The 20503-nt window shown below is 37.4% G+C and overlaps 2 protein-coding genes and 1 non-coding gene across 7 annotated transcripts in view; 2 read left to right on the top strand and 1 right to left on the bottom strand.

Annotated features, from left to right (window-relative positions):
* EMB1135 (RING/FYVE/PHD zinc finger superfamily protein) overlaps positions 1-2555 on the top strand; it is a 49403-nt gene extending 46848 nt beyond the window's left edge. For all 3 annotated transcript variants that reach the window (XM_008792778.5, XM_008792780.5, XM_008792779.5), the window contains exons 31-32: positions 861-972; positions 2278-2555. In XM_008792778.5, coding sequence (XP_008791000.3) covers positions 861-972; positions 2278-2309 — 144 coding nt within the window. In that variant the 3' untranslated portion in view covers positions 2310-2555. The remainder of the gene's footprint in view (positions 1-860; positions 973-2277) is intronic.
* A 1530-nt stretch (positions 2556-4085) lies between these two features.
* On the bottom strand, positions 4086-13693 carry LOC103708024 (uncharacterized). 3 transcript variants are annotated; one of them, XM_088703106.2, is made up of 3 exons: positions 13645-13693; positions 13320-13546; positions 4086-4387 (listed from the first exon to the last, which is right to left on the bottom strand). In XM_088703106.2, exons 2-3 carry the CDS (start codon positions 13506-13508, stop codon positions 4313-4315), a joined length of 264 nt encoding a protein of 87 aa, XP_088559232.1. In that variant the 5' UTR covers positions 13509-13546; positions 13645-13693; the 3' UTR covers positions 4086-4312. The 3 variants fall into 3 exon arrangements, with proteins under 3 accessions (XP_088559232.1, XP_088559230.1, XP_088559231.1); XM_088703104.2 differs by having other exon boundaries at positions 13641-13688; XM_088703105.2 differs by lacking the exon at positions 13645-13693 and having other exon boundaries at positions 13320-13634.
* Positions 13694-19884: 6191 nt separating this feature from the next.
* Positions 19885-19990, top strand: LOC120110341 (small nucleolar RNA R71). The gene has a single exon (XR_005511284.3). It is a non-coding gene; the product is annotated as a small nucleolar RNA R71 (small nucleolar RNA).
* The last annotated feature ends 513 nt before the right edge of the window (positions 19991-20503 follow it).

Below are 20503 nucleotides of genomic sequence, written 5' to 3' on the forward strand. Positions count from 1 at the left end.
TCCAACTATATGGGGTTCACTACCCAAACAAAATTCCTGAGTCCAACTTTAGTTTCCTTGAAAGCCCCACTAGGTATAAGAAAGATAGAACAATGGTATAAATGGATTGTTAGTAAAAGATTTTGTTAGCTCCTGATTTCCTGCAAGTGATAGGAAACATGGAACTGATTATTTGATGTCTGTTACTGTTTACCTTATTAACCAGATTGCTGCATAGTTTGCTATCAACTGTCTTGGGAACATGTCCCCCTCCCCAGTACTTAAAAGAGTGAGAGTAGCTTAGATTGGTGGGAAAACCTCAGGTTAGGTTGTGAGTTTTAACATAAAAGCTCGAGTAAAGAGGATGGAGAATGAAAGTTCATTTTGCTGAGTTTAGATTGCAAAGTTTAATCCTTTCCTGTCATATTTAAAATAAAAGTTCAGAGGAAAAGTGAAACTATATTTCATAACAGTAAGAATCTTTTTGTTACTAGAAAGTTATTCTTATCACTAATAGGTAACTGAGATCTTCACCATGTTATAATATTTCCTTTACCAGCCCTAATACATTTCTTGATACTATGTCTCGGTAATGCAGTATATATGATCCTGCAACTATTGTGAATCTTCATAATTCAAAAATGTTACTCCTGTTTTAAGATAACTAAAAAACATACTACCGTAGAAATAATCTTGTGTAAGGCAAGATTGTGACATACATTAATGCATTTGATATCTGTTTGGGAATTAAAATTCTAAATCAATTTGTCTGTCGGTGTTTCCAGGTGGAGCACTTTATTGGACCTTTGCATTATTTTTGGTGTATATTTTTTTCTTCTTTTCTTTTTCCTTGTATAATGATTGTTTGACAATTTTAACAGGCTCGCCAAAGCCATAAGCGGATACGTGTTGTCCGTTTAGAGACTACTACTGATAATCAGCGCATTGTTGGGCTTCTTATTCCAAATGCAGCAGTTGAAACGGTGCTGCAAGGTTTGTTTAAGCTGTATTAAAATCTTAAATTTGCAAGCATTATTTTCGTCAACTAGAACATGGATGTTTTACTCAATAATACATATAATAAGAAAAAAATACTGTACCATCAATTTTTTAATCTATAGACCTAGGACCCCCAACTGATCATCATAGCATGCTTTCCAGTTTTCTTTGGAGTATTTTGTTTCTGTGAAACCATATTATTTTTGATTTGATGATTAAAAGTTGTATATAAAAATACCATGAAGGTATTAAATGAGTTTCAGCCCCAACTTCATCTTTTTAGTAGTTTCAGCTGAGTATATGGTTTCATTCACATGAATGGGTTGTGTCAATGTTTGAGCTGTGGACCAAGTTAAAATTAACTTGTTTCCATCACATTCAGATTCTTTCACTCTCATCATTGAACATCGCAAGCCTATCCACAATGGAAGTGATTTGATCTGGAGGTGTTTTGTCTTAGTTATGATTGTTCCATTGATTTCATCCTAAACCCACTAGCAGCGAGTGGATAGTAATTTTGAACAAATTTTCACAAAATTAGGCTGAATCTTTACAATATCATAACATAATAAGATGAACTTTATTTAGTCAAGATTTTTGTTCAAAAAATAGTCATTTTTCATGGGCTTTAGCAAGACAATGGGTCTTAACAACATATACATGAGTTCAATACTTAAATAGATTGTTCTTTATTTAAATACAAATTATTTATTAACCATCCATTTAGATATAAAATATTTATTGATGATGCTTGATTGAAATTTGTTAAATTTTTTGAGTGTAATAAACTAATGCATATGTAGAAGACTAAATATAGACTTACAGAAAAATAGTTGCCTTTTCTTGCATAACAGAAACTCATATAATTCTTGTTTTAATTTTGTCATCAATAACAGTGGTTGCTTTAGACATCTAAATTTTCGACGTGTGCAGCGTGGTAGTATATCTTGCTAGAATTATGCATATTGTTTCATTTTTATTTGTGAGGTTTTAGAATTAAAACTTGGGAAGAAATGCCTTTGGAAATGAAAATTTTTACGTTTGCGTCATAGGAAATGTTAATGACAGAACAGCTACTTTATGGTCCTTGTATGCTTTAAATTCATGAAGATGGATAAGAGTTCAATTGAAATTTTTTAAAGAGATGACCTAAAGATAGTAATTGTTCGTTGTTCTTGGTTTTTGTTTAGGCCATGATATCTTAAAAGGTCGTGTTCTTCACGTGAACAGATATTTCATTATCTTAACTATTGCTCTGATCATCCATTCTTTAAAAAAAAAAACTATTTTTTGTGGCAGATTTATCATGGGTTCATGACATTGATGATTGACGTGGAAAAAGAGAGACCATTTTGCTTTTTGATTGATGACTGATCACATTTTGAATTTACTGCGGCAACTTTGTCCAGATGACACGGAGTTGATTTTTTGAAGTCTCAATGTAGTAAAAGCAGAAGGGACATATAATCATTTATTCGTGTAAAATGCATATCTTTTCTGTGTTTTTGATCAATATTTTGTAAAATTTGTAAGCACATCGCAAAAGAAAAAAAAGAACCGAGGTTCAATATAGAAAAGCAATAATATACTATCCAGCTTAAGAAAAAAAAAAAATCAAATGCATATTTTGTTACATAATGGGCTTGTAGCCATATGAGAGATTTTACACTCCCCAGGCAGCTATTATGAGTCCTTTCTACATTATCGGACAGGTAAAGAAAAAAGTATCAAATTATCACTTCCGTAGGAAGGTTGCAGCTGTGAAATTGCTAGCATTGCCCGTAATTAGCCTGTGTCAAGTGAAGTAATCCTGATTGCTAAGATGCAGCAACATTACCCGAGGTTATGCATTCAATGATCTTGTGGGGCACTTGTAGAACCCTGGTATCCAATAGTGCATAATTTTGGCCGCAATAAACTTTTTTGGCTGCCATTATCTCTTGCTTCTACTCCTGGTTCTATTTTGTACAATCCATACCATTTTCTTCATGTTTGTGGCCGAAATATTTTTTTGCACTGGTTTGTGACTATGCCCACCTTGTTGAAGTTCGTTCGTGTGGACGTGTGTGAATTCGATCATCACTTTTGTACTGGTGGCACACGTAATTGGAGTAAAAAGGTGTCGGGGCTACTCTCCCTTAATATTTCTTCCATGCCGCAAGTATTGTTATCAACGCGGACAGGATCAGCACTGGATGCAACCATGCTGTGGTTGAGTATCCCACAACATTACATCATACGAAAATGTGATACATTCAGAGTTTATAGAAGCTCCCATTCATTGCAGGCAAGGGGTAGAGCCTCCCTAAATGCAGGTCAGGCTAAATGAATCTGATCTGCTTATAATCAGATTAAAACCAGTATAAATAAACTGAAAAAAAGGATTTTTTTCGATTCTGGTACTTTAATTAAACCGATGTTTTCGTTGTCTTGACAGAACTCCTCTCGCACATCCAAAAGATCTCGGATTTCCTACCTTTCCAGCTGAGGTCCTTTTACCTCTTTTCAAATCGAGTAGTTAGCAATCCTCTTCATCATGAATATTCTAAAACTGCTCGTGGTTGCATCATTACTTGCACCATCGTTTCTGTTTTTTGCATAAAAATTCTAGGTCATGTTAGAAGGAGGCTTGACCTTTGGATCTAATCAACGTGGTCTATTCTTGGCAATGTTATGCACGACATGATCCAATCGCATGCTCACCGCTGCTGATCTACAAATATTGCAGGTAACTGAATTTTCATTTAACTCTAAATCTTAAAAGATGTGATGCTCTAAGAGAATAGAACAAAAACAGCAATCTTGCATTATACATGATTGTGAAAAGAACCAATCCAAGTTCTGTTAGATTTAGCTCCCTGAAAACTGGCCACAAAAACCATCCTAAATCATGAAAGACTTTGTTAACTACAGGATGTTACTCCCTTGAAACTGGCCACAGAAAGAACTATAATAAATCATGGAAGACGTTGCAATCTAGAGGAAAACACGAAGCTTTAAAAAGATATTCTAAACACATAATACATGCATGATGTAGAGACTTTTCGCACATTTGCAATCTCCAATGAATGAACCAACTCCAGCAACAATTTTTCAGCACAAATAAATGAAGCATGAACTCCCTTTAATTTATTGCCATGCAAAAGAAGCACAACTTTCTTATTCGTTCTGTAACTACTACCACCGGCACCAAATGTTCAAAACAAGCACAAATAAACACATTATGTATTAGCTGCATCCTTATTCCAGCATTAGGTGCCGAATTGCACATAATACAACGATCACACAAAAAGGGATAGCATCCCAACCATGGAAGTTTCACCAGACTAACAAATCAATACTCTTTATTACCAAAGTTTTTGCACCAAAGCTGTGAAGGTATGGGACGAACTGGATGGTGAGGCCGTTGCTGCAAGTAAAAGGGAAACCCGAGAGCTTAGTACATCACAAAAACTGAAAGTTCTAGAACTGACAGCCAGTAGAGTAACAAATGATTGAAGAATATTAACAAGATGTGGAATGGAAACATAGGTTTTAAATAAAGTGAGATGTAAAGACTTTTTGCACAAAAGGAAATAGCACGATCTTGGATCCATTTAACATCTCTGCAAACAAACAAATTTTACCCTTAAGATGGCTTTTTGGGAAAGGAGGGAAAGAAAAGTCTCCTACCAAAAGAACTAATTTCAGCAGCAAGATATTCCCACATATGTCAAATACCATAGCGCCTAACAAAACCTAAAGCTGTAGTTGTCAGGAAACCCATTATCACGCTCCCAAGCATCACATAGGATTTCTTTGGATTTTGATTAAATTCATTAATTTAGATTCCTCACACTGTGGTGACAGAATGGGAAACAGCAGAATGCATGTGAAACTTATGATAACGAGCGGGCCAAGGTTGTATGGTTGTATGCACATGAAGATTGGTGGAAGCATGTGAAGACAAATTAATTAAATCATGCCTAGTTGCTATTCAGAAGATCTTGACAAATATTTATCCAGGATGTCTTGCATATTTCCCCTGCAGGTCCTGTTTAATTTTTGTAATACTGGTCCCTTTTTTGGTGGGATTTCTTTAGCAGTTTCCACTATTGTGTACCTTGTTTATTATTTTTAGTAAAAGGGATTGATCCAAAAGCAACTGTATCCAGCCACCCGCCCAACACCTCCCTCGCCAAACAGAAAAGGGTAGCTTCCACTGGACAGACATTTTGACATCAACAATGTCAACAGGGTAGCTTATATATTTATATGAACCGAAAAAAAGGAGCAAACCTACAGAAGCATTACATCTCCGCATTAAAAAAGAGCAGTGTTATGTCATCTCTTCTTAAGTTATTAATTGCTAAAAGCTTTTCATGCATGCTAGCTGCAGCTGCTGTAGCTTCCCCAATGTTAGCAAAATTTTGTTTTCCTTATAAGTTTTTAATTAAGGATAACTAAGTAGAAACAAATCCTGAATCGTCTCAGACATTGGCATGTCACTCCTAAGACATCCTCAAAACAGTTGCTTTACAATGTATTATGCATGCGCATCTCAAATCTTTAAGTGCCAAAAATACAACAATGCGTTCAGGTAGCCCTGAATTTTGATGAAACAACAAGCACAGATTGAAATCTTCCATAACAAAGTTCACACCCCTTTTGTCTTAAAATAATATTTTAAAGAAGGGAGAAAGAATTTATACGGAACCTCCAGAACAGCCAAACATAGAGTCTAAACTTGGCTGAGCACTCTAACCAAATGATCTCTCAGGTTGCAAGAACATAGATGTTGCCACTATTTTGCTTTCCTCGATCCTCATTGGGCAGTCCTCCGAAAGTGCATCAGTAAAAATACTGGCATGCTTTACTCCAAATTACTAGCCTGATGCACTACTAATAGCAGTGCATAGTAATTCCAATTAGTTCTTTGGGATGCATGATGTGCATGGAGGCATTATTTTATCAACTTATTTTAATTATTTTGGGACAAATAAATTTCTTATTTAAGCTAACAAGATGCTTCTAACATGAGTGGGTAAGATATCCCAACATGACCAAGGAGCTAAAGGCTAACACAGATCAGATGGCAAAAGAATGGCATGTCCCACAGATGAAACCAGGCCCCTTAAGTGTATATGAATCATCAGATGGGACAGTTTCAGCCTGGACTCAACAAGAGACATATTCTAAATGGGTTGATCCACTGAACTGCATAGATTGCAAGATCAGTAGCCAATTGCATTAAGAGGGTAGATAGAGAAAAATGGTTAGTAAGACTAAATATGCAGGGTATAATAAGTTATACCATAAATTGGCTTCAAGAGAAGATAAGAATGAAATTCATAAAATAACTAAAATAAGTGAATTATCTAAATATATTAATCAATGCATTAGGAGCGAGGATAAAAGAAATTTGGTGAAAGACGATGAAATTAAAGAACAATCAGGATATTTATTTTTAAAATTTATTAAATTAGGATTCCACTAAAAAAATTTGTATTGAAAAGGTAAAATTAGGGGGTTATCTAGGTTCTATTAGTACAACTCATGAAGTTGAAGTGCAGATAGATTTGAAAAGAATGCAAAAGGGTGAGGCATTAGATCTAGATGATTTGCCTAATGCAGTTTGGAAAATCATGTGCTACATTAGGTTAGCTTACTAACATCTAATGCGGTTTTGGAAACCAATAGGATAATCGATGATTGGAGAAGTACTGCAATATCAATCTATAAGAATAACATTGATGCACAGAATTGCTCTAAATGTCAGAGAATCAAACTTATAAAGTTATTGTAAAGGGTAATTGAGCAAAGATTAAGAGAGATCATGATGATCTTAAAGAAACCATTTGGATTTATAATAGCAAGGTCAACAATAAATAGGCAATTGACAGAAAGATATGTAGCAAAGAAAAATATTTATGTGCGGTCTTTACTGACTTGGAGAAAGCTTATGATATGGTACCAAGAAAGTTTACTTGATGGTCTTTAAAAAGGATATACATACAAGACACATTAAAATCATTGAGGACATGTATGTTTGAGGATCGTCTAGCGTATTTCCAGTCACATTATGCTTGCGTCAAGAATGAGCACTAATTTGTATCCTTTTACACTAATTATAAAAGACCACACAGATAATATTAAGGAAATTGTATCATGATATATGTTGTTTGCAGATGGCATAATATTGATTGATGAGAAAAGAACAAGGTTAAATGATAAATTGGATTTACGAAAGAAACATTTAAATAATAAGGACTTAAAAACTCAAGAAACAAACATAAAGTACATGAAATTGCAATTTAGTTAAAAAATAAATGATGATAAGGCCCCAATGTTGTATGGCTCAAATGTTCGCAATAAAAAGGGGCCAAGAAAACAAGTGCTGCAAAAATGAAAATGTCAAGATGGATTTGTACTAAAATCAGCAAGGAAAGAGTGAGAATTGAGAATACAGGAATTATAAGCATTACACAAATTACAAAGTAGTAAAGGATCGGTTGAAATGGTACGAGCATGTAGAACAAAGATTTGAGGGGGCCTCAATAAGAAGGGATACTTCAATTCATATTGAAGGATATGAGAAAAGGATGCAAAACTTGAGGTAACACAAGTGTTAAGTTGTTGGGGGCAAAGATATCCAAAAGGTTGAAATCAAGGTTGTCAATACACTAGGCAAGCGCCTGGAGACAAAAAGATGCCCAAAAATTCATTAATTTTCAAGTTATGACAAATGCGTATATTTAGTTCATAGGAAGCACACGTCATATTGGTAAAAGCTTGTTTGTTAACTACTTAAGCTATTCATAACGTGATTTAACATCAACCAAAATCTTCAAGAACATGTTGACACCAAAAATAGCTAAGAGAGGACAAATAGATGGGGGATTGTCATTAGATGGATGAGGGAACACCAAGTATAAATGTCTAGAATCAAGAAATGAAACAATCTTTAAAGTACTTTGATACATATTTTGATACATACACTCCAATGCTCATTAAATATGCTCCACCTTGCTACATAGTAAACAAAGTGATCAATAATATCATGAATATACTTTCATCCTATAGGAAAAGGGCCTATAGGTGACCAGGCACCCATCTAGGCACCAGCTTAGGTGTCTACATAATTTTCATGCCTAGTACCTGGAAAATGCTTAGCACTTAGGCGATAGGGTTGCCCAAGCTCTTAGGCGAGACAATCTTGCTGATCACCTGTGACAACCTTGAAATAACATCAATGGTGGCCCTAAATAGGAATTTTGATGAATCAGAATCCTTAAGGCTAAACCCAAATAGTTGGGATAAGGCTAGATGGTAATGGCTATGGTTATGAGTTGATAGGGCAATAACAAAAAGCTCCTTAGAGACTATTGATGTTCAATAATGCACATAAAATCATCAATTTCATAAAGAACCTTTAGGATCATATCTAGGATTTTGTCAACCATGAAGCATCTATAGAGTAGTTAAGTCAACAATGCCAATGTCTAACTCATTTTACTTGCAACATCCAATGATTGAACCAGTTTTATTGAGATCAAGAGCAACCAAAGTTGGTCCACCAGGTCAATCATGGATCAAGAGAAGATGCAAAAGAGATGGGAATGCTGATTTGTGCGCGTACTGAAGTCATAAGATAGACTATCTATTTATGTTTAAATTCAATTGCTAATGATAGGCCGTACACTCAGCGACTATACATTTCACTTTAAGAGCCCGTTCTTTGGAGGGTAAAAACTTACCCGAGACTATTTTCCTAGATAAATATTTTAGACAAAAAAATAATTCACCCATATTCTTTTATGCATTGAAAAATAGCCTCGGAATCTGTTACCCATGTTCTTTCACATTACTACTTTCCTGGCTAACTTGTTAAGATGTATCCATTTTATAGAAAAATGACTGATGGCAAAATGACTTACCCACCTCCTAGGTGGGTAAAACTTTCACCCATTTTATGGATAAATGCTACCCATGGAAAACTACTTAGCTAGAGAAGCATGAGAACATGGGTTGGTTAATGGAAAAGTTAACCAACTTTCCCATGATATTTACCCACCAAAGAATGGGCCCTAAAGCAAATGAGATACTCCTTGTGCTTTTGGGTGCATCGTGAGGTAAAATGGTGATGGAAGTGCCAAAACAGTTGTTTTTCGTGCAAGAATACTCTACGCATATGGCTAGGGCAAAGCCTGCTTAATGTCACGCTGAACTAGCAAATGGCTGGACAATATCATAAGGACTGTATTATGATAAAACAATAATAATGCCTTTCATGATATCGGGCCACATATTAGGGATGTGGTGAGGCCTCTAAGTTATGTGAGAAAAAGAAAATAAATACACGACTATACTATGGAAATCTGTAGGCCAAAGACTAAACACAATAGTGATAGTAAGAAATTGAGCAATTCATAAGGGCAATGGGATATGGGACAAATTATAAAGTAAGCTGGGGCTTAACACCATTAAGAAGAAAATATACTAAATCATTGTATATAGTAGCTTTCAATGAGAGAGCCATTGATAAAGATGAATGTTTGGAACAAAGTGGCTAAATATCTTAAGGTGCAAGACCCTTCCAGAATATTTATTTTGCTTTGTTCTAATAGTTGGTTATTTAGTTGTTGACAATCAAATATAATTATCCAAAAATTATGGATAAAATTTTAATGACATATTAAGATGTTTACAACCCAAGACAAATATTAGATGCTTAATGGTGTTCGCCAATATTAAAACGAATATGGCCACCAAATAAAGGTAGATAAGCAAAACTATAGTTTTTTCTTTTTTAGTTGGGGGTGGCAGCACGACAGGTGGTTTCTTGCGGAACTTTAATATTCTTACTAACCTGAAAGGTTTCTGAGAAGGTCAATTAACTTGGATCGATGACTATTAGACATCAAGCATGTCAAAATTTTAAATCCCGTGGGATGGGTGTGTCATTATTTCTCCATGGAACAAAATATCCGGCACCATCCCGACAACGGTCCCAGTCATGCATCCCGGTGGATATCCTTCATCTCTCTCCCCTTCTTCGTTCCTTTCTTTCTTTCATTCTTTTTCTTCCTTTTTTTTCTTCCTTTCTTTTTTCTCCTTCTACCTTCCTTTCTTTCTTTCTTTTCCTTCTACCTTCCTTTTATTCCTTTCATTTTTTTTAATTTTTTATCCCTTCCTTTATTTATTATTTCCTTTTTCTTCTTTTTTCTCTTTCCTTTCTTTCTTTTTCTCATCCCTTCCTTTCTTTCTTTTTCTCATCACTTTCTTTCTTTCCTTCCTTTTCTTCTTCTTATTTCCTTTTACTTTTTCCTTTTCTTTAACTTTCTTTCCTCTTTCTTCTTCTCTCCCCACGTGCATGAGTTTCGAAGTTCCGACCTTGTCCCAATCTCGTTTTCTTGCAAGAACGAGATAGGACGGTTGGGACTTACCCCATCCCACTAGAACTTAAAACCTTGAAGCATGTCTTAAACTCATATATACATAATTAGATGGTCTAGAAAGATAATTCTACTTAGTCCGCCTATATATTAAACATTCAAACAGTTGCATAAATCACTGACTATACTTGTGAAGGTCTTATTCGAGAAGGATGGTGTTAACCAGTGTAAGGACACCTTAGAAAGTTCAAGCCCTTCCCACATACAAAGATAGGTTGACAGTTTCGAATTTCAAGTCTAAATACAAATTGAAAAAGCTATATGGATAAATAATAAGATTAATTGGCATCTAGTTACCTGCATTGCTAATCTCTTTCAAATAAGTGATGCTCCAGTTTCAGCATGTTAAAAGATGGGTTTTTTTGTTGTTGTTAGAGATTGGGAAAAGATTTAATTATGAAGCTAGCTAGCTTGTTCACTAAAGAATTTACAAAATGTGGAGATATATTGAAAATAGTAAGGTACCAGTGGAACAGGCATTTGTAATACAATCCGGTGTGTAACTGGTAGGCCGGAGCCATGGAAATCGGTACGAGCCGAACCCAGTCAGAGCCGGAGAAGACGAAGAGGAGAGAGAGAAAGCAGAAAAGAAAGGGGGGGAGGAGAGGCCTTCGCCGCCCGCGGAGGGCCGCGAGAGGCCAGCAGAGGCCGAGGGGGGGCAGCGGAGCCAGCAGGGGGGCGGAAGAGCCCGCGAGGGCCCGGCGGAGGCCGAGGCCGCGTCCCCAGATTTCGGATTGCACGAACATCACCCCCCCCCCCCCCCCCCCCCCCAGGGGGCAAGGGGGTAACGTTCCATAACCTAAGGAGGGTTGGGGGGGGGGGGGTTTCGGGGGAGGAAAAACCATCCCCTCAGCTGATATGCCTCAAGTTTCCGAACCTCAGGTATCGAGGGCCGCTAAGGACATCGGTATCAAGACAGAGATGCGGGTGCCATGGAGTTTAACAAAGGAGGGGTCACTACAAGAAAGATTCTTTAGGCTATGCTTCAGGAAAAGAATCTTAACAACTCTATGGGGATGCATACAAAGAAGGCTTCAAAACACCTCATTAGAAAAAGAAATGCCAATTAAGAATGTTAATCTAGCATATAACCATGAGGAAGGAAACTTATTTAGACAAAAAATTTTAATTTGGGGGTTTTTAAGTGAAGTCGGCAACCGATTTGCCGACTTCACTTAAAAATTTCTAATTTTTCTTCCGTGGCCGCATCCACGGCCTCCGCCGCGCCCCTGCAGGCCCCCCCGCCCCCCCACGGGCTCCGCCGCCCTCCCGGCCCCCCGCGGCCCTCCGCGGGCGGCCTCTCCTCTCCTCCTTCCCTCCTCCGCTCGCTCTCTCGTTCTCTTCTTCTTCCCCGGCTCCGGTGGAGAAGAGTGTTTCGGTTCGGTACCGATTTAAACCGGTACGAACCGGAACCATACCGGTCTAGTAGGCGACCGGTATGCCTATCGGTACCGGTACGGCGAACCTTGCATCAAACGATGTTTGCTTATATTGCTAGCATAATCAAAGTCATGATTCAAACAAAAATTTAAAGGTAATTTTGAAATATCTCAAGGATAAGATATATTCTGCAAAATAAAAATAAGAAGTTCAGAATATCTTAGAAATTAGATACATATTCTGCAAGTTGCCAAAAATTATTAAAAAATGTTTCTTATAATTTTTTTCTCAAATACCCAGACTGCCCCCAGTTAATTGCCGGCATAAGTCGGAAATGTTAGTATAATTTGTAGGCGATCTTTCTAACCATTTTATCACACCTTCTAGACTTAGAGGTCCTCTCCATATAAGACCATTTGTTTGGGACTGGCTTTGTCATTTTTGTTTCTCTTTTCCTGTTAACATATGGTAGGATAAAGGGTAAAAAGTTAAAAGTCGAGACAATATTTTTTTATTAAATTTGTATACACTTCACCTTAAGTTTGCTAATCCATTCATCCCTAAAACCTCCCTACGATAAAGTCAACAGGGTTTGAAGCAAAATTAATAATATTTCAATGACTCCATGTTTGTCTAACCAAACAAGCAGAATTAAGTGTACAAATTATAAAAAAAAAATATTTCCTATTTCTTAAAAACTAGATATATAGATCTCCACCAACAAAGCATTCCTGTCTTCTGTATTGGATGATCTGTCAGAATACAAGAAAGTCTGAATGCCAGTTCCCAACTTGACATCTTAAATTTATCTGTCTAATTTATATTCATTATGTAGGACTCATTGTCCCATTCTTTTTTCTTTCTTTTTCAATAAGATATTTTCCCAATCTTTGGCATCATAACTCTTTACCCTCATGTTCATGAAAGTTGTCTAGATTATTTCTCATACCCAAACTCATCGCACAGAAGGCTAATAACAATAAGATAAGGTTTACTGTCAAATGTAACAGGAAAATCAGCTCTTGAATATTGAAGAATCATACATGATTAGTCTTGTCAGGTGTTTCAATATCCCCACACTTGAGCCGGTGTCTTGACCGGCCACAAGTTATAAGCTTCAACGGGTACCCTAGACGAACCCTCTCCATTTATCAGAACCGAGATTTAACATGACAACACACTAAAATGCCAACTTTTGGTGGCGTGGTGGGGGTGCTGGAAGAACTTCATTACGTTATTCGAGTTTGAATAGAACCAGAAATGTCCAACCCAGTAACATAGTCAGGTAATGTTTTTAGACAATTAAATATCCTTGAATGGAAAAAAAGGGTCTTTTTTTATCAGATTGCTACCCCCCAGGCTATAGTCCAATCAAAAGATAAAAACTTTAACAAGAAATGCCCCAAATAATCCCATCTTAGAGAGGGAAAGATCATGAACAATGCCAGTAAATCGGATTTATTCACGGATGATGCCCTAGATCAAGAAATTAAAAAAAAACGTAGGAGAAGAAGAAGGGGGAAGAACCTCGAGCTCGGCGGACTTCATGGCGATGGGGATGCAAACAAGGAAGATGCCGAACATGGCGATGGCGGTGTTCCGTTTCCAGTGTTTGGGGCGGCAGTAGGGCCCGCCGGTCATGCTCCACACCTTGGTCCGGAAGTCCTCCGCGCCATGCGCGCCACCATGGTGGTGATCTACACCGCCGCCGCCCATCTCCCCTCAACTCGCCTCCTCCTTCCTTATCTCGCCTCCTGCGGGACAAAAGGTGACGAAAACCTTGTGACCTCTGGTTGCTTTCAAAATTTTGGGAGTTAGGGTTTGAAAGAGCGGAAGGGGGAAGGCAACCTACTGCGATCGAAGCTGCGGAGTCTGTTTGGAGCCCACGGGGCTGATAGTGATAGCGTCGTAATTGTATTTGTACGCGCGTGCAAAGCGCGTGACTGGTACGATGGGGATAAAAATTTGAGTTTCCAATTCATTTTAATATTTATATCTATATCTATTTTAATGGATATAAATATAAATAAACAACCATCCAATTTTTATTTAAAAATATAATTTTATTTATAACTCTATTTAATTTTATATAATATTTATAAATTTTAAAAAGCAAATAATTATATAATATATATACATATATATTCAATTTTTCTAAATTAAAGAAACTTCCAAAATATATATTTTCTTGTGCGTATCGCAATAAATTTATATTTGTATTAGGATATTTTTCTTGTATGGTTAGATTGTTTTTCATTGATATGCCATAGAAAGGAACTATTTAGCTATACAAGGTTCCAGATTTTATTTTTAGAATATGCATAAATGGTCTTCTAAATTTTATGATTACCGGCTTTAAAGAGCCAATATGTTAATTTTGCGATCTCGAGTATTATTGGTTCTTTTATACTATAACTATTTTTCTTTCTCCAAATGCCCCTGTTAGGGACCACTTCATGTTCTATGCATTTAGAGCTGATCACGGTGAGGCCTTGAATCTAAACTCTCTTTTTTTTTAAGTTGGACTTCGGGTGGAAATTATTTAAAATTTGATATTTTTAATACTCAATCCTATAAGCTCTACATGCATTCAGCTTAGGGCTAGACGTGATTCGGGCTGGAGCATGCCCTATCCAAATTCGAACTATTTTTTTTCCGGCTTCGAGCCACGCTTAGGCCTGAAAATTTTTGGATAATTCTGGCCCAAACCCGACTCAAACCCGATTGAAGTTTAATATTTCATAATATTGCTTTACAAGTAAATAAGCTAATTAAAAATTAGGTTTTCTTCTATAATTGATCGGTTATTTCAATTTCAAAAATAAACCACGCAATAGCACGTATCTTGTAGGATAGTGAATACGGGTGTCGGTCCACAGGGATTGAAGAATAAGTTATTTTTCTTTTAAAAATAAATCAAAAAGAAGGATTTGCTAACTTGATTTAACTAAATTAAACTATAAGTACGGATTGGAATTTATCAGAGTAAATAGATCTAGGGTTTGGAATCCACCACATAGCATTGCATCAAGGATTGTGTTCTTAATTTTTGTCTTTTGGAGAGGCATGCAATTTTGGCTACAAGCCTTTTAAAATAAAAGCATAAAGAGTATTAGGAAGATCCATCTTCGGTGTAGCATGAAGTGTCTACCTAAGTATGTTAATCTAGGATGCAGCACACTTCATCTTTCTAGGCATGGATCATCTTAGACTACTTTAGCAAACATGATTAGTAACTAGCATGCTCGAAATTTAAATATCATAAAGAAATATTTCATTGAAAATAAGAATTTAAACAAGCTCCAAAATAATAAAAAAAAATAAGAACTACAATGCCCCTGATACATTGCTAGGGCTTCATCCAGCCCTAGACTAGACGTTTAGCCGAGCATGGTGGCCGGATGTCCTTCCATCTTCAAATGAAAGTCTTCCCCTCTCATTCTTCCCAAAATGCCACAAAATATTCTCTTTCCCCCCCCTTCTCTCTCCTTTTTTTTATTTCTTTTCTCTGGTTCGGCTCTCTTCTTCTCTTCACCGAAACAGGGTCTCCCCTGTTTTTCCTCAACCGAGCTCCCCCCTTTCCAAGCCGATGGCCACCCTCTTTATACCCATTCTCCCCCTTGATGGATCCACTGAGAGCGCGCTGGAGATGCGGATGTGAGATCACGGGATGCCCGGACGCGGAGGAGGCTGGGATCACGGAGAGGAGCTGGGGATTCACGGTCTGATTGTTGATCCAACGCACGGCTCGGTTGGTGCGGGAGGAGGTCATTGAAGAGTGATCCATGGAAGGAGCCGATCTCGGCCGTGGTGGAAGCTGGGATCACAGAAAGAAGGCTGGGCTCTTGATGCGGCTCGGAACGCACGCGGTTGATGGCGGAGCTAGATCTCGGCTGCGGGCTGCGTCACAAGCGGAGGAAGAGGCGGAGATGCTGGGATTTTGACTGCTAGGAGTGGATCGTTGATCTCGGAGGAGAAGACGCGGGCTGTGATGGCGAAGGGGCTGGATCTCCGCTGCTGGGAAGAGTCGATCGCACGGGCACGGTGGGCACGCGGCTGATTGCGGTGGTGCTGATCGCTCCAAATGGCTGCTGTGCGGAGGCGGAGGCGGAGGCGCAGGCGGAGGAACGGGAGGTTGGCCGCACCGCATGGAGGATTTCTTAGGCGACGCCATCTCGTGGCTGGAATGGGAGAATCGACGGGAATCTCGGCCGTGATGCACTGCGGGGGAGGGGGGGAAGAAGATAAACAGTGAACTCATTTGTTATCATATATTTTTTTTGTAACACTGTTCATATGAACAGTGTTTTCACGGGATACTGTTCATATGAACAGTGTTTTCAGTGATTCTTCTCATTATTTTTTTTTTCTTGTTTTAAATTTATCAATTTTATATGAAGGCAGGTAATGAATTGGTTGGGAATTGACTTTGGGTTTGAGGTAGGTCATGATCGTTGATTTGTTTGAACTTACTCTTGAGCCCAATGTCGTTTAAATTTAATTTTTGCTAAACTGCTTCAGACTGGACTCAACAAGGCTAAAAGCAGGACCGTGACTTAATAAGAGGATTAATCAAATATTTTCCTATACAATTATAACTTTTAATCTAATCAAGACCAAAGCCCATTTAATTATAACCTTAGCCGGGTCAACACAATCTCCTTATATGTTTTTTTTTCTATAGTTTTTATGAAAGATTGCAATTAAGAGAGAGACAAGTTCAGAATCTAGTTTAAGAGAATAATTACCATATTTTAAACTTACTTCAATGTTTGTTCAATTTCATGGTAAAATATGTATTTATCAGTTTAAAAATATTGATAAGTGCTATGGAAAGGTAACTAAATTATAAATTATTAAGCACTTATCACACCCTCAAACCTATGTTTTGCTAGTCCTCGAGCAAAATAAAATTAAAGAAAAGCTCTAACTCACTTTCGCAGGCATCGCGATTGCATTTACCATATGCAACAAGGCTTTAAACCCCTAGGTTACCCTAGTGGACGAGTTATAGTCTCGTGAGGGTTTCCAGTGAAGATACCCACAAACTTCAATATCATTTATTGTTATGATTAATTTGTTGTTGTTGTTGTTTTTTTTTTTTTTTTTTATTTGATTGATGAAACTTCAAATTCCAAGTGCATACTAGCTAGAAAAAAAAACTTTTTTTTAATTAAAATCTAATTTAAGATACATAAATGATAAGAATTTCAAAGCACACACGGTTTTATTTACTAAGTCAGCCCAAATTCTAGAGTAGTATGCAATCTAAGTTAAAGTCATTAAGTTTCCGTTTAGGGAGTTGTAAGACTTATTTATACTGGAGTGCTCGGTGAAATCTGGACCGTACACAAGCTAAGGGTTCGGATCTCCAAAATATTGTTAATACTAGTAGTTTCCAAGGATTGGTCGAAAAGACCTACTCACTGATTCAAAATCATCTTATCTGCAGGATTTCGAGAGTTGTGGATGTTTACTTTAGTACCTCACGGGCTTTATCTGTAATATTCCAGTTTACTCGAATTTTTACAACGACGGCTTTCACACTATTGTCTTTTCGGTCAATACAACATTTTTTTTTCTTTTTTTTTTAAAGAAAGATATATAAATTGTGCACTTTTACTCTTGTGGTGATTTCTCCGTGTAACGAGCAATCAGTCGACAACTCTCACACCAGTTGGCATAAGGTGTCAGGCATCAAGACTCTCCTACGGACTTATGCTCGGAGTCCTCATCACAAGCCCACTTGATCTTTGACAATAGGTAGCCCTTTTCGATGTTCCTGACTAAATCCATTTTTATTGATGTTTTTTTTTTTTTTGAATTAGATAAGTATGATTCATCAGGGTCCAAGGTTGCTACTATACTCTCAACATAATGTCGAGCCTAGACCTTAGAAGAGTCGGCCAGTGTGTAGTGAAATTCCAAAGTATTAATTAGCTTACAACTCCCTAAGAGAGACTTAATAAAAAGAACTTAAATTTGTATTACTTCCCACTAGTCATTGGGCTTTTTAGATTTTATATACCTTGTGTGTTTATCATTCTCGCATAAATGTATATAAATTAGGATTTTTTTTAACAAAAACTTTTTTTTAACAACTTTTTTTATTTTTTTTAAAAAAATGATTTTTTTATTATTATTTTTTTATTTTTTATTTTTTTTATTTTTTCATTTTTATTTTTATTTTTATTTTTTTTTTTGGAATGAAAATCAAGATGAATACCCCCAAACCTAAACCTAACATTATCCTTAATGTTAAGAAATAATCTAAGAGAATTGGGTTGCCTCCCAACAAGCGTTAAGTTTATTGTCTTCAGCCAGACATAGTGAGATAGTTTTTGCATCTCCTTCTATGAGGTCATCTATTTTGTCTATCATAAAACACTCAATTTTTCTTGCGGGTTGGTCGGCCGCATTGAACACATTTAATTTTACCTTCATATTCCCAAATGATATGTTCATTACCCCTGTTCTACAATTGATGCATGCATTGGCTGTTGCTAAAAAGGGCCGCCCAAGGATCACGGGGATTTGTTTCTTAGGATTAGGCTCATGTTCCATATCAAGGACAATGAAATCTACTGGAAAATAGAATTTGTCTACCTTGACAAGAACATCTTCAATTATCCCACGTGGTGTTTTTACAGATCAATCAGCCAATTGAAGGGATACCGAGGTTGGTTTTAACTCACCTAAACCAAGTTTCTCATAAACTGAATAAGGTAGAAGGTTGACACTTGCCCCTAGATCTAAGAGTGCTCGATCAATGAAATTATTTCCTAAGACACAGGAGATGGTGGGAGCACCAGGATCTTTGAATTTTGGAGGGGTGTTGTGTTGGAGAATAGAACTCACTTGCTCAGTTAGGAAGACCTTTTTAGGCACATGTGCCCTAGATTTTCGCTTTTGTGTACAAAGGTCTTTGAGAAATTTGGCATAGGAGGGAACTTGTCTAATAGCATCAAGAAGCGGAAGGTTGATTTTCACTTGTTTGAAAACCTCCATTATTTCCTCTAGTGAAGTTTCTTTTTTGCCAAAGGGAGAGGGTGAATTAAGAGCTTCAGGAAATGGAGCCTTTGGGGTGTGAGTTTTGGCAGAAGGTGGATTAGCTGAAGAAGAAGAAGGTTTTTCATTTGACACATTTCTATCCTCTTCTTCATCTTCCTTATTATTGTCCTCCCCAATCTTATTGTCTACTACACGTCCACTCCTTAGGGTAGTCAAAACATTGGCTTGTTCATGATGAATTGCATTTAGTTGATTTTCCTGAGCCATGTATTGTCCCCTAGGATTACTTAGTGGTTGGCTTGGAAGCTTTCCTTCCTCTCGCTTGTTTAGTGCATTAGCTAGTTGACCCATTTGGGATTCTAGCTTGGCGATTGATTGCGTATGAGAGTGCACTAATTGTGTAATGGTTTCCAAACCTTGAAGGGCGTTCAACACTTTCTCCTCAAAGGCTGTGTTTCTTTGGGGTGGAGGAAGAATGTGTTGAAATTGAGTTGAGGGACGGTAGGGATGAATATTTTGTTGGGTTTGAAAATTCTGAGAATTTTGAAAATTTTGGGAATAGGGTTGGGCTGTGTTCGAAGCTTGCTGCTTCCAAGAAAAGTTTGGATGATTTCGCCATCCCGGGTTATATGTATTGGAAAATGGGTCATTACCCGGTCTGGGCTGTGTTTGAGCAGCATTGATGTGTTCTTGCACGAGTTCGGGATATTGGGGTGCTGAGGGGCACTCATGAATAGGGTGGGATGGGCTAGAATAAATAGTACACACTTGTGCTTGGGAAGAGTTCATGTAATGCCCACCTATCATCAGTTGGTCAATCTTATGGGACAATGCATCTACCTTGCTAGACAGGTCCATAGAATGACTTATTTCACAAATGGCTCCTTTTCTTTGAAAATTCGGGGATGCTTGACGAGAACATGAAGCATGGTGGAGGGAGTTTTCATTAAGATTTTCAAATAGTTGCCATGCTTCATGCTCATTTCGAAGCATGAAAGTCCCCCCGCATGCAGCATCGATCATCTGACGGTTTCGTTCTGTCAATCCGTCATAAAAATTTTGCACTAGTTGCCACTTAGGTATTTGATGATGAGGGCATTTACGGATTAGGTCCCTAAATCTCTCCCAAGTTTCATGAAATTCTTCTCCCTCGGTTTGGGAGAAGCTTGTAATGGCACGTCTAAACTGGTTCGTTCTTCCTATGGGAAAGTATTTTTTAAGAAATTCTTGTTGCATTTGACCCCAGGAATGAATCGAATTGGCCTCTAAAGAATTCAGCCATTGCTTAGCTCTATCTTTAAGGGAGAAGGGGAATAATCTAAGTTTTAAAGCATCATCAGTGAAGTTTTGAATCTTGACAGTGGTGCAAATCTCAAGGAATTCATCTAGGTGTTTATATGGATCTTCATTGATGAGCCCATAAAAAGATGGAAGCATTTGGATCATACTAGACTTTATTTCATATTGTACAGCTGCTACCTCAGGTAATCGAATGCAAGATGGGGAAGTGTAAATAGTGGGAGTAAAGTATTCCCTCAGGAGTTTGGGTTGTTCTTCAGCCATCTTAAGAGGTGGGGATGATCCTAATGTTTTGATCTTAGCTCGAATGTTCCTAAGGGTTCGTTCTATTTCAGGGTCGAAAGGTAATAGGTTTTGTACTCTAGAACGACTACCGTGCATACACTAGTACTCGATCAATC

The sequence above is a fragment of the Phoenix dactylifera genome, chromosome 8 (genome assembly GCF_051530095.1).
Source record: "Phoenix dactylifera cultivar Ajwa chromosome 8, Ajwa_hap1_PhDact_Kaust_v1.1, whole genome shotgun sequence".
NCBI lineage: Eukaryota > Viridiplantae > Streptophyta > Magnoliopsida > Arecales > Arecaceae > Phoenix > Phoenix dactylifera.

Excerpts from the sequence above, each read along its gene's own strand:
- LOC103708024 (XM_088703106.2), bottom strand. The coding sequence starts at position 13,508 with ATGGGCGGCGGCGGTGTAGATCACCACCATGGTGGCGCGCATGGCGCG. Across the intron at positions 4,388-13,319 it reads TGAAGTCCGCCGAGCTCGAG|CAACGGCCTCACCATCCAGT; the intron begins GTTCTTCCCCCT and ends TTTTACTTGCAG.